General features: G+C 42.6%; 1 protein-coding gene across 5 annotated transcripts in view; it reads left to right on the top strand.

Moving 5' to 3' along the window:
* B4GALT5 (beta-1,4-galactosyltransferase 5) overlaps positions 1 to 13934 on the top strand; it is a 142223-nt gene that overhangs the window by 65842 nt on the left and 62447 nt on the right. For all 5 annotated transcript variants that reach the window (XR_004179109.1, XM_017944709.3, XM_009215941.3 and 2 more), the window contains exons 3-6: positions 6821 to 6934; positions 10569 to 10693; positions 11513 to 11629; positions 13455 to 13642. Coding sequence is in view for 4 of the 5 variants with exons in the window: in XM_017944709.3 (XP_017800198.1) it covers positions 6821 to 6934; positions 10569 to 10693; positions 11513 to 11629; positions 13455 to 13642 (544 nt within the window). In the remaining variant the exon portion in view is untranslated. The remainder of the gene's footprint in view (positions 1 to 6820; positions 6935 to 10568; positions 10694 to 11512; positions 11630 to 13454; positions 13643 to 13934) is intronic.

The raw sequence follows: 13934 nt of genomic DNA, 5'->3' as shown, positions 1-13934 counted from the left end.
AGGGGCATACAACAGGACCCCATTTCCACACCACCACTGGTCTGGCAACACAGGATTGCGCTACTTCCGGAGTTGTTGTCTTTGAAAACTGAGTACAGAAGTGAGTTTCACCGTTGGAGGGTGTGTCCAGTGACCCATTATTATTGAACTTGGTGTGCTTTTATTCTCAAATTATCATATGCCCAAATAATTTTTCCTTGCATCTCTCTGGTTAGAACAATCTATTTTTTGTTAAATGTGTTTATTTCTCTAATAGAGTGGAAATCTTTGCCATCAGGGACTCTCTTACTGTTTATTAGATACTTGACTCACATGATTTCATGTAGTCCCTCACAGGAAGCCAGAAGGTAGCTACTTTGTCCCCATTGTAGGGATAAAAGGAATAAGGCACACGGAAGTCATAGAACTTGATGCAGCAGCAGGGTTAGGTAGGGTTTGCTGATTCTCTGACTCCAGGGCCTGTCCCCTGAATCCCAGTAATGGCTTCATTCCTTTTGTCATCTTTGTATTCTTAGTACTTTATACACTGCCTAGCACATAGGAAGCACTTGGTAAATTATTTTTGTGTGCATGCAGGAATAAATTTAACAAGAAAGCGCATTTTAAGTGTTGTAGCATGTTTCTAAGGAAGTCACCATCTTGATGAGCTACTGTGTCACTGGCACATGTTTGGCGAGTAAGTACAGGTTGAGCATCCCCCGTCAGAAAATACCAACTCCAGACTGCTCCAGAATCCACACGTGATAAAACCTTGAGTGCCAACATGACACTTATGCAGTGGAGCATTCCAGATTTCGGATTTTTAGATTTGGGTTGATCGACTGGTAAGTGTAATGCAAATATTTCAGAATCTGAAAAAATAAGAAATCTGTAACACTTCTGGTCCTAAGCATTTCCGATAAGGGGATACTCAACCTGTACTGAAAAGAAAATAGCATTTCACTGAAAGTGTATTGAATGAAAACCCATCATTCTTCTTCATTTCAAAACAGTGTCTACCTAGCATAGTCAGAGAGGGTATTCTGGGCCCAAGACTGCTGAGACAGTCAGATGACTGACACCTCTGGCTGGATAACTTCTGCCTGGAGCACTGTTGGCTTAATGGTGGTAACCTGGACTATGCACCATCCCCTTCTGAAATAATGCTGAGGCACATACCCACATTCAGGCATCTGCATTAGGCCAAGCATAGCTCAAAAGCCCAGGGTGACATTTAAATAATGCTGATTTTCTTTAAGTTTAAAAGCAACATCGTGATTATTGAATGAAAACAGACTTTTGGGGATGGGGGCTGTGAATCTGGAAATAAGCCTGAAGTAGTGACCAGGAGAAGCTTCCTGTTGTCACTGAAAGCCATTGGTTTGTGAGATTGTGAATCTGCAGAGTGAGTAAAGTCATGCTGGTGTCCTTTGTAATCTGTTAGTGGAGTGGGTCATCTTCACCTCTTTCTCCATGGTTTTAGATGTCCAGTCTGTAGTCTTTGATGTGGCTACCCTCCCAGTAGGTAGGTCGTCATCCTTAAATGGACTAACTCTTGAAGAATTAATTCTTTACATTTCACAGATTATTTGTCCCTTTCTAGTATATTTGGCATCTTTCTAGTATATATAAATTGCCATATTTTTCTCAAGCAGAGAGGCAAGTGTTTGGTCTTTTCTCAGATGAGAGGGGAAAGTGGTGATTCTTGCTGGGGTCCATTGATCAGCACTTTCGGTTCCTTCTCAACTGGATTTGGTAACACAAGGGAGAAGGCAGGTTTTTTTACCTCCTCCAGGTATTAGGGTAGCCAATACCAAGCTTAGCTATACATTGGAATTCCCAGGGAGCATTCCAAAGTACTGACGTATGTCTGTGCCTGACTGCTAGAGATTCTTATTTAATTGGTCTGAGGTGTAGCCTGAGTGTTAGAATTTTGTTTGTATGTTTGTTTTTGTTTTGAGACAGTCTTGCTCTGTCACCCAGGCTGGAGTGCAGTGGCACCATCTCAGCTCACTGCAACTTCTGCCTCCTAGGTTCAAGTGATTCTCCTGCCTCAGCCTCCTGAGTAGCTGGGACACCAGACAGGTGCCACCATGCCCGGCTAATTTTTGTATTTTTAGTAGAGATGAGGTTTCACCATGTTGCCCAGGCTGGTCTCAGACTCCTGGCTTCAAGTGATCTGCTCACCTCGGCCTTCCAAAGTGCTGGAATTACAGGCATGAGCCACCACATCCAGCCTGGTGTTAGAATTTTTGAAAGCTTCCTAGATGATTCTAATGTGCAACCAAGGCTGCTGAACCACTGGTGTGAAGCAATGCTGAATAAGCAACTGCTGCTGGACAGAAATGTTGGTCTGCAAGCCCATGATATCAGCAGCCATTTGAACCTGTAGGTAGGAGTTTGTTGTTTTCCCATTTTTTCCCCATTTTCTATCTATTTTTTTTTTGAGATCTTTTGACTCACACTTTTTTTTTTTTTTTTTTTTTGAGATGGAGTCTCGCTCTGTTGCCCAGGCTGGAGTGCAGTGGGGCGATCTTGTCTTGCTGCAACCTCCGCCTCCCAGGTTCAAGCAATTCTCCTACCTCAGCCTTCTGAGTAGCTGGGATTACAGGCACCCACCACCATGCCTAGCTAATTTTTCTATGTTTAGTAGAGATAGGGTTTCACCATGTTGGCCAGTTTGGTCTCGAACTCCTGACCTCAGGTGATCCACCTATCTTGGCTTCTCAAAGTGCTGGGATTACAGGTGTGAGCCACTGTGCCTGGCCTGTTTTCCCATTTTCTTTTTTGAGATGAAGTCTCACTCTGTTGCCCAGGCTGGAGTGCAGTGGCGGGATCTCGGCTCACTGCAACCTCCACCTTTTGGATTCAAGCAGTTCTCCTGCCTCGGTCTCCTTTGTAGCTGGGACTACAGGCATGTGCCACCATGCCTGGCTAATTTTTTGTACTTTTAGTAAGAGACAGGGTTTCACCATGTTGGTCAGGCTGGTCTCTCAAACTCCTGACCTCAGGTGACCCACCTTGGCCTTCCAAAATGCTGAGGTTACAGGTGTGAGCCACCATGCCTGGCTTGTTTTCCCATTTTCTAAATGTAAAAGTGGCTGCCTTCGTTGCCCTTCAAGAAGAACATGTCTGGATTTGAAATAGATTAGATTTAAATTAAAAAGCAAAACCGTGGCTGTAGAAATTCAACAGGCTTGTTTTTCTCTCAGCATTTTCCTCATTCAGTAGGTACATGTTTTAGAAGAGTAAGAAGTTGTATTTGGAACTCCAAGGGATTGAGGTATAACCCCACCCATTGCTGGACAGCTAGCAGGGGAGAAAAACCAGGGCTCCTCACGATAACTGCACATAGTTTTACCAGGTCATGAGCAATTAATTTCCTCTGTCTCTTTCATTTTAAAAGGCCTCTATTGCTGCTGAAAAGCAGACTTTGTTTGTTTATTTATTTATGATGGAGTTTTGCTCTTGTTACCCAGGCTGGAATGCAACAGTGCGATCTTGGCTCACTGCAACCTCTGCCTCCTGGGTTCAAGCGATTCTCCTTCCTCAGCCTCCTGAGTAGCTGGGGTTACAGGCACCTGTCACCACGCCCAGCTAATTTTTGTGTTTTTTGGCACAGATGGGGTTTCACCGTGTTGGCCAGGCTGATCTTGAACTCCTGACCTCAAGTGATCACCCCACCTTGGCCTCCCAAGTAGACTTTATTTTATTTAAATTTTCATTTAAAAATTTTTAAACAAGAAATCAGGAAATTAAGCCACCCCCTCCCAAGATGTAGAGTAAGGTTCTGGAAGATTTTTACAATAGAGTTATGCATTTGAGGATTCTTAAAACAGTGACATATTAATTTAGTAATCAGAAGAAAAAATAAATGCTTTTTTTTTTTGTTTCATGGCAGTTGCTACCAGGTTTATTGTATGATTGTTTGAAGGAAGTAGAAAGGAATTTCTCTGTCTTCAAAGAAACTCCAAATAGTGGAATCATTAGAGTTAGAGATATCTTGTCTCTTGCCTCATGTTTTTTAAATTCTAGTTTCCTGATTAGGTTCTAGCTCTAGGGCTTGGGTCAGTCATTGACCAGAATGATTATTATCTTTGTTTTTGTTGATTTATGAAAATATACTTAGTATAATACTTTTGGGAATTTCATTGCCTTCTAGTGAATGTATTGACTGTGCCACTGTTTCCAGCTGGCGTCTCTTGCCACACGTGATCATATCACAAACACAGGCACGTTTTCTAGTACTTGTGAGGTCTTTTAATTTTTTTCTATAGGAGAATAATTTCATCTATTAGATTCATCCAGAATCTTTCATCTTTAAGGTTCTGTCTTGATTCATGTTTTGTTTGTTTGTTTGTTTGTTTTTAAGATAGGATCTTGCCCTGTCGCCCAGGCTAGAGTACAGTGGTGTGATCATTGCCATTGAATCCTCAACCTCCCAGGCTCAGGTGATTCTCCTGCCTCAGCCTCCCGAGTAGCTGGTACCACAGGCACGCACCACCACACCTGGCTAATTTTTAAGATTATTTGTAGAGACAGGTTCTCAGCATGTTTCCCAGGCTGGTCTTGGCCTCCTGGGATTATAGGCATAAGCCACCATACCCAGCCTGGTTTATGTCTTTATATAAATTAGTCTCTACTATTCTCTATAAATGCAGGCTTCGTGTTTTTCAGGAAAGCTGCTACTAAAAAGGACAGAAAGCATTCTGTTCCTTCACTTAAGACACTGTTAAAATTTTCAAGTTGCCTCTCATTGAATTTTGTCCCCAGAGTCCTTGCAGAGTAGGCAGCGCAGAGTAGGCAGCCGTGTGCATATATAAAAGGATTCAATGTGTTAGCCATTTGATTCTTGGAAACCTGCTCATAGTGCTTTTTCAAAAATATCTTAGTTGAAGATTCTAGAATTCTAGGGTACAAAGTGAATTTGAACAGGATGTTTTAATTTTCATAGAATCAGCATGAATCCAAAAGGATTTAATATTCTGTGAAAAAAAACAATACAGTATACTGGAAAGATCTCTAATTCAGAGTTTAGTTGGAGCTTTGTCATGCATTAGCCAGGGCCCCTGGTCTGAGTTCTGTGTATGTTGTTCCAGTTATTCATCTGTAGAAAATGAGGTTAGAGGGCCCTCCTCCTACTCTACAACTATAGTACCCTAGGGAAAAGACATGTACCTTCACACTCTTCATATCCACTAACATGACTCTAAAGGGGCATACATATTTGAGGGTTTTTTAATGATAAACCCCTGAGAATGAGAACAAGAAAGGAGACCACAGCAAAAAATCTTGCTAGGTAGAAAGCAGAAGAGCCACTGATAAAAGACTTAACAAACCCAAGAAAACTTGACTGCTCAAAGCAGCAACAGGAAAACCAGCAACCACCTCAGGATCCCCCAGAAACTCAGGAACTAGCAATATTGGAAGTAGGAGCAAATGTGGCAACTAAAATAAAGGGAGATTGAAAGCTGTTAAAAAGCAGTCAGATACCCATTTCCTCATCCTGGCAAGAGCTGGAGACTTAATAACCCCAGAGATGGCAAAACAGAGGCTCCTCAACCTGGGGATACCTGACATGACCATAGTATTCGAAAAGATGGGGATTACATATGCCCCAGCCTCTTTCTCTTCTTTCTTAGTTTCAGGATGTTTATAGTCAGGACTCTACCATTCTGGCAGGACATTGGAGTGGATTTCTCTGGAGAATCTGGTCAGACCAGGAGAAAAGACCCAAAGATATTGACCCCAGAGATATCAATAAGAGAAGAGAAAAATGACTGCAAACATGAAACAAGAATATTGTAAGAAATGAACATTCAGGAAACAAGAGCTCTTCAAAGTTAAAAATATCATAGCAGAGATGACGATTAAAGGAAGGTTAGTAAAGTTGAGGAAATCTCTTGGAAAGTAGGGCAGATACATGGCAAGATGGAAAACTGGATAGAAAAGATGAGACAGTTAGAGGACCAGGAGGTCCCACATCCAACTCCTGTTCTGTATTCTCCAGAAAGGCAGCACAGAGTACAGAAGGGAGAAATCATCACCGAGAGAATACCTCCCCGCGGAAGCACATTTGGCATGGAATAAAGCCAGAAGCTGCCACACCTCTTCTGGGAGGATGAAGTTGAGAGAATACCTAATACGTGTCTTAGGAGGAAATGTCTTGTGAAAGGCGTGGTGTTGAATTAGAATCATTGCATATAAAACTGAGCAAACAAAAAATAAGATGCATAACTTCCCACATTTCTCAGCGATGACTAGTACTTAACAGCAGCATCATAATACAAAGACTGAAGATTGTCCTAACCACAGCTATGATATGTGACCGATGGGAGACGGGGGAGAGGAAGGGGATTGTGTGACAGGGTCGGCAGAAGGAAGGGGATAATGTCTTCACCTCCCATGGTGGGAGGTCAGTAGATAAGACTGAAAACGAAAACATCATGACTAGCCATACAGACTGACAGAGGTGAATACTGAATATAAATGCTGAAATACTTGGCCAAAAGAAGGGCAAGTGATTCCTTTAGAAAATAGAAATGAGAGGAGGGAGACTGCTATTTTAAAAATTACATTGAATTACAGTTTACTATAAACTGAGTGCTGCGTATAAGCCTATAAAATCAATAGGAATAGGAACACTGGTTAAAATATGTCACTTGGGTAACATTTTTATTGATGGGTTCACATTTTTAGCCACATCAAAGCGATAGTCTAGAGTCCTGTCTCCTTCCACCAAGTTGATAGCTAAGAAAAAGACTTACTTGGTAGGCGTCTAATAATGGCACGGTTGATTACACATACCAGTCTGATCGGCTGTTTTCCTTTACCTCCCTAGATTACCCTCTTGACTTGAACCACAGTGAAACCTTCCTGCAAACTACAACGTTTCTTCCTGAAGACTTCACCTACTTTGCAAACCATACCTGCCCTGAAAGGCTCCCTTCCATGAGTGAGTAGAGCTCCGGCCTATCTTCCTCTGCTTTTAAAATGGGTAAAGGGGAGGGCACTCTTCATCTTTCTGTCTGCCTAGAGAGAGAATATAAATACCTCCCTGCCATTGGAAACAGGGTTTGTGAAAGTCATTTGTGCTCCTGGCTCCTCTTCAAAGCCTGCTAAAGGGTTGCCTGTGTTCTTGGGTGCCATTTTCTCCCTTTTCTACTTTTTCACTCTTTCCTTTGCACTTGCTTGTCCTTTGTAACTTGGGTTCTGTTTGAACTTCCTAGAGAAAGTATGAATACAGTCATTCATAGCTTAACAATGAGGGTGCTTTCTGAGAAGTACATCATGAGGTGATTTTATTGTTGGGGGAACCTCCTAGAGTAGACTTCCACAAATCTCGATGGTGTAGCCTGCTGCACCCATAGGCTGTGTGGTATGGCCTGTTGCTCCTAGGCTGCAAACCTGTGCAGCATGGTGCTATACAGTAACTGTAACTCAGTGGTAAGTATTTGTGTATCTAAACATAGAAAAGGTACAGTAAAAAATGAGGTATAAAAGATAAAAAATGGTACAGCTGTGTAGGGCGCTTACCATGAATGGAGCCTGCAGGAATGGAAGTTGCTTTGGCGAGTCAGTGAGTGAGTGAATGTGAATGTGAAGGCCTGAGACATGACCGTGCACTACTACAGGCTTTATGAACACCGAACACTTAGGCTGCACTACATTTATTCAGAAAATAGTCTTCTTTCTTTAATGATAGATTAACCTTACTGTTATACCTTTTTACTTTATAAACTTGTAAACTTTTAAAAAGTTTATAAAAAGTTTTTTTAAAAACTGCAGCCTCAAACTCCTAGGCTCAAGCCATCCTCCCGCCTCAGCCTCCTGAGGAGCTGGGACTACAAGTGCCTGTTGTCACACCTGGCTAATTTTAAAATTATTATTATTATTATTATTTTTTTTTTTTTTTAAATTTTTTTTTTGTTTGTTTGAGACGGAGTCTCGCTCTGTAGCCCAGGCTGGAGTGCAGTGGCCGGATCTCAGCTCACTGCAAGCTCCGCCTCCCGGGTTTACGCCATTCTCCTGCCTCAGCCTTCCCGAGTAGCTGGGACTACAAGCGCCCGCCACTGCGCCCGGCTAGTTTTTTGTATTTTTAAGTAGAGACGGGGTTTCACCATGTTAGCCAGGATGGTCTCGATCTCCTGACCTCGTGATCCGCCCGTCTCGGCCTCCCAAAGTGCTGGGATTACAGGCTTGAGCCACCGCGCCCGGCCCTATTATTATTATTTTTTTAAGAGATGAGGTGTTACTGTGTTGCCCACGCTGGTCTTGAACTCCTGGCCTCAAATAACCCTCCCACTTAGGCCTGGGCCACAGGCTGCAGTGTGCCATGATTGCGCCACTACACTCCAGCCCGGGCAACAAAGCAAGACCCTGTCTCAAAAAAAAGGGTAAAATAACGATTTAAAAATACAGTATAATAAATATATAAACCAGTAGCATAGTTTATTATCATTATCTGGTATAATGTACTCTACATAATTGTATGTGCTATACTTTTTTTTTTTTTTTTTTGAGATGGAGTTTTGCTCTTGTTGCCCAGGTTGGAGTGCAGTGGTGCAGTCTCCGCTCACTGCAACCTCTGCCTCCCAGGTTCAAGTGATTCTCCTGCCTCAGCCTCCCGAGTAACTGGGATTATAGGCACCTGCCACCACGCCTGGCTAATTCTTGTATTTTTAGTAGAGATGGGGGTTTCACCATGTTGGCCAGGCTGGTCTCGAACTCCTGACCTCAGGTGATCCGCCCGCCTCAGGCTCTCAAAGTGCTCTGATTACAGGTGTGAGCCACTGCTCCCAGCCTTGTGATATACTTTTATATGACTGGCAGTGCAGTAGATTTGTTTATACCAGCATCACCAGAAACACTTGAGTAACACAACAATGTTATGGCAGCTATGTCATCACTAGGCAGTAGGAATTTTTCAACTCCATTGTGATCTTATGCAGCCACCGTATATGCCATCCATCACTGGTGAAAATGTGAAAACACGTGACTGTCTAGGCAGTCAGCTTTGTCTTTTTTGTATAAATCTCCCACTGATTGTAGTGCTTGGTCTTAGAGGTGGGGGTCTCACTATGTTGCCCAGGCTGGTCTCGAACTTCAGTGCTCAAGCAATCTTCATGCTTCAGCCTCCTGAGTAGCTGGGACTACAGGCATTAGCCACCATGCCTTGCAAGTTATTGTTTTAACAAAGTGCTAGTTAGAACAATTCTTAGATCTTTTTGTTCTTTTTTTTGAATCTCATGTAAGCTAAAACAAGGACAGTAAACTCTTACACCTTTCCTATACTTTTAGGCTTCTTATATGGTTCCCCACTTCTTTAAAAAAAATTTTTTTTAAGAAGTAAGATCAAGAAAAGGAAAATCTTACATTTGCAAAGTTGACTTTTATGCTCAAACATAGTGAAAATAGAAGAAAATGTTAGAAATAGTCATGCATAGTATTTGAACATATTCTCATCCATATATGAATAATTAATTGTAAGTATGTAAGTTGTGTTGGAAGCCTTACTGTTTCATTTGCATGTCTCACCACTCATATATAGGTTTTCCCTTTAAAATCTGCGTTTGTCTGCATCTAGATGTAAGCTTAGTTTGGGAAGGCTAAGATTTGTGTATCAGAAATAGGCATTGACAGGCCTAAAACTAATGTTATCAGTTCATTGTTTCAATAGCATTTATTGATTGTTACTGTACCACTTCCTGACTTTCAGATGCATTCTGAGTTAGGACATAATCACTCAGGGTCCTGACCCACTGGTGAATGGATTGAGAGAGGTAGTGTGTCTGCACTTGCATCAGGAGCAAACCAACATGACTCTAAGCTCAGCTACTTTTCTCCTTCTCAGAAAAGCTCAGCTGCAGCCAGGTGCAGGGGCTCACAGCTATAATCTCAGCACTTTGGGAGGCCAAGGTGGTAGAATCACTGCAGCCCAGTTGAAGACCAACCTGGGCAACATAGTGAGACCCCGTCTCTATTTATTAAAACATATTAATAAACAAAACAAAAGAAAAGAAGGCTGGGCGCAGTGGCTCATGCCTGTAATCCCAACACATTGGGTGGCCCAGGTGGGTGGATCCCTTAAGGTCAGGAGTTCGAGACCAGTCTGGCCAACAAGGTGAAACCCCTCTCTATTAAAAATACAAAATTAGCTGGGTGTGGTGGCGTATTCCTGTAGTCCCAGCTGCTCGGGAGGCTGAGGCAGGAGAATTGCTTGAACCCAGAGGCAGAGGTTGCAGTGAGCTGAGATCACACCACTGCACTCCAACCTGGGCGACAGAGCAAGACTGTCTCAAAAGAAGGAAAAGAAAAGCTCAGCTGCTATTTTACTTTAAAGTCTTCATTTCTTGCTGGCCCCTGACAGAAGCAGAACTCTAAAGTCTTAATTCCTTGATTTGCCTCTTTACCTTGATAATAGTGAGGAACTGAAATGCAGTGAGATGGAAAGCAGAGGAAGGGACTTTCATCCTTGCTAAAAACAAATCAGCTGAAAAAGCATTGTACTTCTCCAGAGACTAAAACCTCGGGCATAGGGAAACCTATCATTTTCTGATCTCTTAATCCTTTTCCCCCTCTCTATTCAGAGGGCCCAATAGACATAAACATGAGTGAAATCGGAATGGATTACATTCATGAACTCTTCTCCAAAGACCCAACCATCAAGCTCGGAGGTCACTGGAAGCCTTCTGATTGCATGCCTCGGTGGAAGGTAGGGTGTGAAGTCAGAGTCAAAATGCTGAGAAACCCACCTGGGGTTTGCCTTTGGTCCGAATCACCATGGGATTAGCTAACCAATGACATTTTGTCATTTTCATCCTACCACCCCATGCAAATGTAGAAATATTTTGGAGGAATGGGTTTCCACAAGGACTCTTTTGTAGACACAGAAATTTGCATTATTCTGATGACCAAGCAAGACCCTTTGGTCTTCCTGCCAGGAATATTAACAAAGCAAGGGGATGAGGCGTTGGTGGTTTCTACTGACCCATTTGCAGAAGTCATCTGCAGAGTCAGTGCTTCATGCCTGTCCTCCATTGGTTACTACAAGATTAGTGAATTAAAAAGCAAAGTTATCTGACTTGACACTGAGATTTAGTGTTTTTCTGCCTGACCATAGTCAGAAGACATCAGTAGTTTTCGTTAAGCTGTGACGCTGGCTTAAGTCCATTCTTTCAACAAGAATCTATTAAAATGCAAGGGGAAATACTGTTTTGTGAAGCTTGTTTTAATTGTAAGTTTATAAATGTATTTTTGTCACAGTGTAGAAGGTGTGTTTTCCTATGAGTTATGGCCTAGAATAAATTGTAGGCTTACTATGTACCATAAGGTATGGTATATGTAAGAATAACATTCATCTAGGTCCTAGGACCAGCTTGCCAACATAGATCTTTGTTTAGAGAAAGCTGAGGACAATGTAGCCAGCCTCCCAGAACTCCCATGGGTTGGTCAGCAATTCTGCAGGGGTGTCCTGCTAAGGAGTGAAAGCTGAGAGTCCTAACTGTGCTGCTTTTGCGGTGATCCTCTCCAGGTGGCGATCCTTATCCCCTTCCGGAATCGCCACGAGCACCTCCCTGTCCTGTTCAGACACCTGATTCCCATGCTCCAGCGCCAGCGCCTGCAGTTTGCATTTTATGTGGTTGAACAAGTAAGTGGTCCTTTCTTTTCCTTTCTCCTTTCTCTTCTGAGACAGCAGTTTAGGATGCTGCAAGCTGATCCACTGTTGGTGTGAAGAGCCAATAAAACTGAAATCTTAGGATTGAGTTGCCTGACATTTGAAGGGGAGCAGAGAGCAATTCTGTGCTCCTGGTTCTAGATGTTTGTTGCCCAGTACTGGTCACACTTGAATCCAGGAGAGAGCTTTGCTCATGAACAAAGGCCTCTTGTGTGGTGGTTTTGTTGGTGCCTGCAGGCTCCAGACCCAGGAAGTTTCCCTTAAGGTAAAGAGCTGCAGCAAGGTACAGCACAGAGGATGTGGCCTTCGAGTCAAGAGACCTCAGTGCTTGTCATGTCTGCTTTTAATCAGCCAAGTGGCCTGGGACATTTGCAGACTTCTCTAAGCCTGAGGGTTTGGTTTTGTTTTAATCTTAAAAATATTGGTAGTGAACCAGATATAGAGGTCACAAACTGAAGAAGACCATGTGGCAAATTCAGTCTGTAAATCTTTTTTTTTTTTTGGGTCCTGCATATTTTTTATTTGCCTTTAGATGGAACATGACGGTCCTACTGTGGTTTTCTCTTGCCTGGCCTAGTTTATATGTTTATATTACTGACTTGGCCTCTGTAGGCGTTTTGAAGTATGTGATCCTTGAACTAGAAGTGCTATATCCATAGATAAACAAAAGGTTGACAGATTTCCCTGAATATACTGATCATCAGCCTGAGGGTCTGTTGCATGCGTACCTCTCCCTATGGGCACAATTTTGAGTCTCATAGTCTGAGTTGCTCTTAAGTGTCACCCTGGAGCTTGCCTTATATTGGAGTGAGAAAGAAGGGCTGAGCACCACTGTTCAGCAAGGCCGGGCATCTGGGAAATGTTAACGGTCTATCTGCCGGTCCTAAGTTGGGTATTTTGATAGTGGCAAGGGGGAGTCAATGTAGCTGTAATACTAATTAGGCTGTCAACTGATTTGAACTGATTTCTTCATGAGCCTCTGAATTCTTTGTCCATAGACTTGAGTTCCTGGCATGTTCAGTGGCTATTGTCTTAGTTAGATCTTAAAAATAAAACAAGACAAAACCAAAAACCACTCTTTGTATTAGATTTGGTTTATGAACAGTTAGAGATTGGTTAATATACTGAAGAGAATGATTGGCAAGTGGTAAAGAGTAGATATGGTAATGTTGTCTCTTACCTTTGTGGAGCGAGGTATTCTTCTAAATGCTGTTATATGGTTGAATTTCTGCCTTCAGTAGCCTTGGGAAAGAGAAGCTTGGGTTTGCTACCACTTACATTTTTAAAGAAACTGGGGCCAGAGGTCCAGTGACTTTTTCTTTTTCTTTTTTTCCTTTTCTTTTTTTTTGAAGATGGAGTCTTGCTCTGTCGCCCAGGCTGGAGTACAATGGTGCGATCTTGGCTCACTGCAGCCTCCGCCTCCCGGGTTCAAGCGATTCTCCTGCCTCACCCTCCCAAGTAGCTGGGATTGCAGGCATGCGCCACCACGCCTAGCTAATGTTTTTGTATTTTCAGTAGAGACGGGATTTCACGATGTTGGCCTGGCTGGTCTTGAACTCCTGATCTGCCTGCCTTGGCCTCCCAAAGTGCTGGGATTACAGGTGTGAGCCACTGTGCCTGTGCCAGAGGTCCAGTGACTTCTGGGCCACACTGTGCGTTGATGTGTGGTGCTGGACGTGGTTACACTAGCCCAGTGATCATTTCCAGTTGGTTCTAATAAACTCTTCTTTAGGCACAGCAAAGATAGCAAAGATTTTGCTTCAAGATTCTTTTGAAAATAAAGTTCTGTTTCTTTTAGGTTGGTACCCAACCCTTTAATCGAGCCATGCTTTTCAACGTTGGCTTTCAAGAAGCAATGAAGGACTTGGATTGGGACTGTTTGATTTTTCATGATGTAGATCACATACCAGAAAGTGATCGCAACTATTATGGATGTGGACAGATGCCGAGGCATTTTGCAACCAAATTGGATAAGTATATGTATCTGTGAGTATCATTTCCTCTTAACTAAAGAGGCTAAATCTGAAAGAATGGTGAGCGATGTGAAGAGGAAATCTAATTAGCTGCAACCTAGATGCCCATCAGCTGATGGATGGATAAACAAAATGTGTATATCCATACAGTTGGAGTACTGTTGGGCAATGGAAAGGAATGAAGTACTGATACGTGCCAAAACACGGATGAACTTCGAAAACATTAAGTTAAAGAAGCCAGACACAAATGGTGTGTCATATGTATCATATGATTCCAGGTATCTGAAATGTCCAGAATAAGCAAA

This window comes from Papio anubis, chromosome 16 (assembly GCF_008728515.1).
Source record: "Papio anubis isolate 15944 chromosome 16, Panubis1.0, whole genome shotgun sequence".
In the NCBI taxonomy this organism is placed as follows: domain Eukaryota; kingdom Metazoa; phylum Chordata; class Mammalia; order Primates; family Cercopithecidae; genus Papio; species Papio anubis.
The sequence above is the reverse complement of the archived record's forward strand: the minus strand, read 5'-3'. Positions and strand labels throughout refer to the sequence as shown.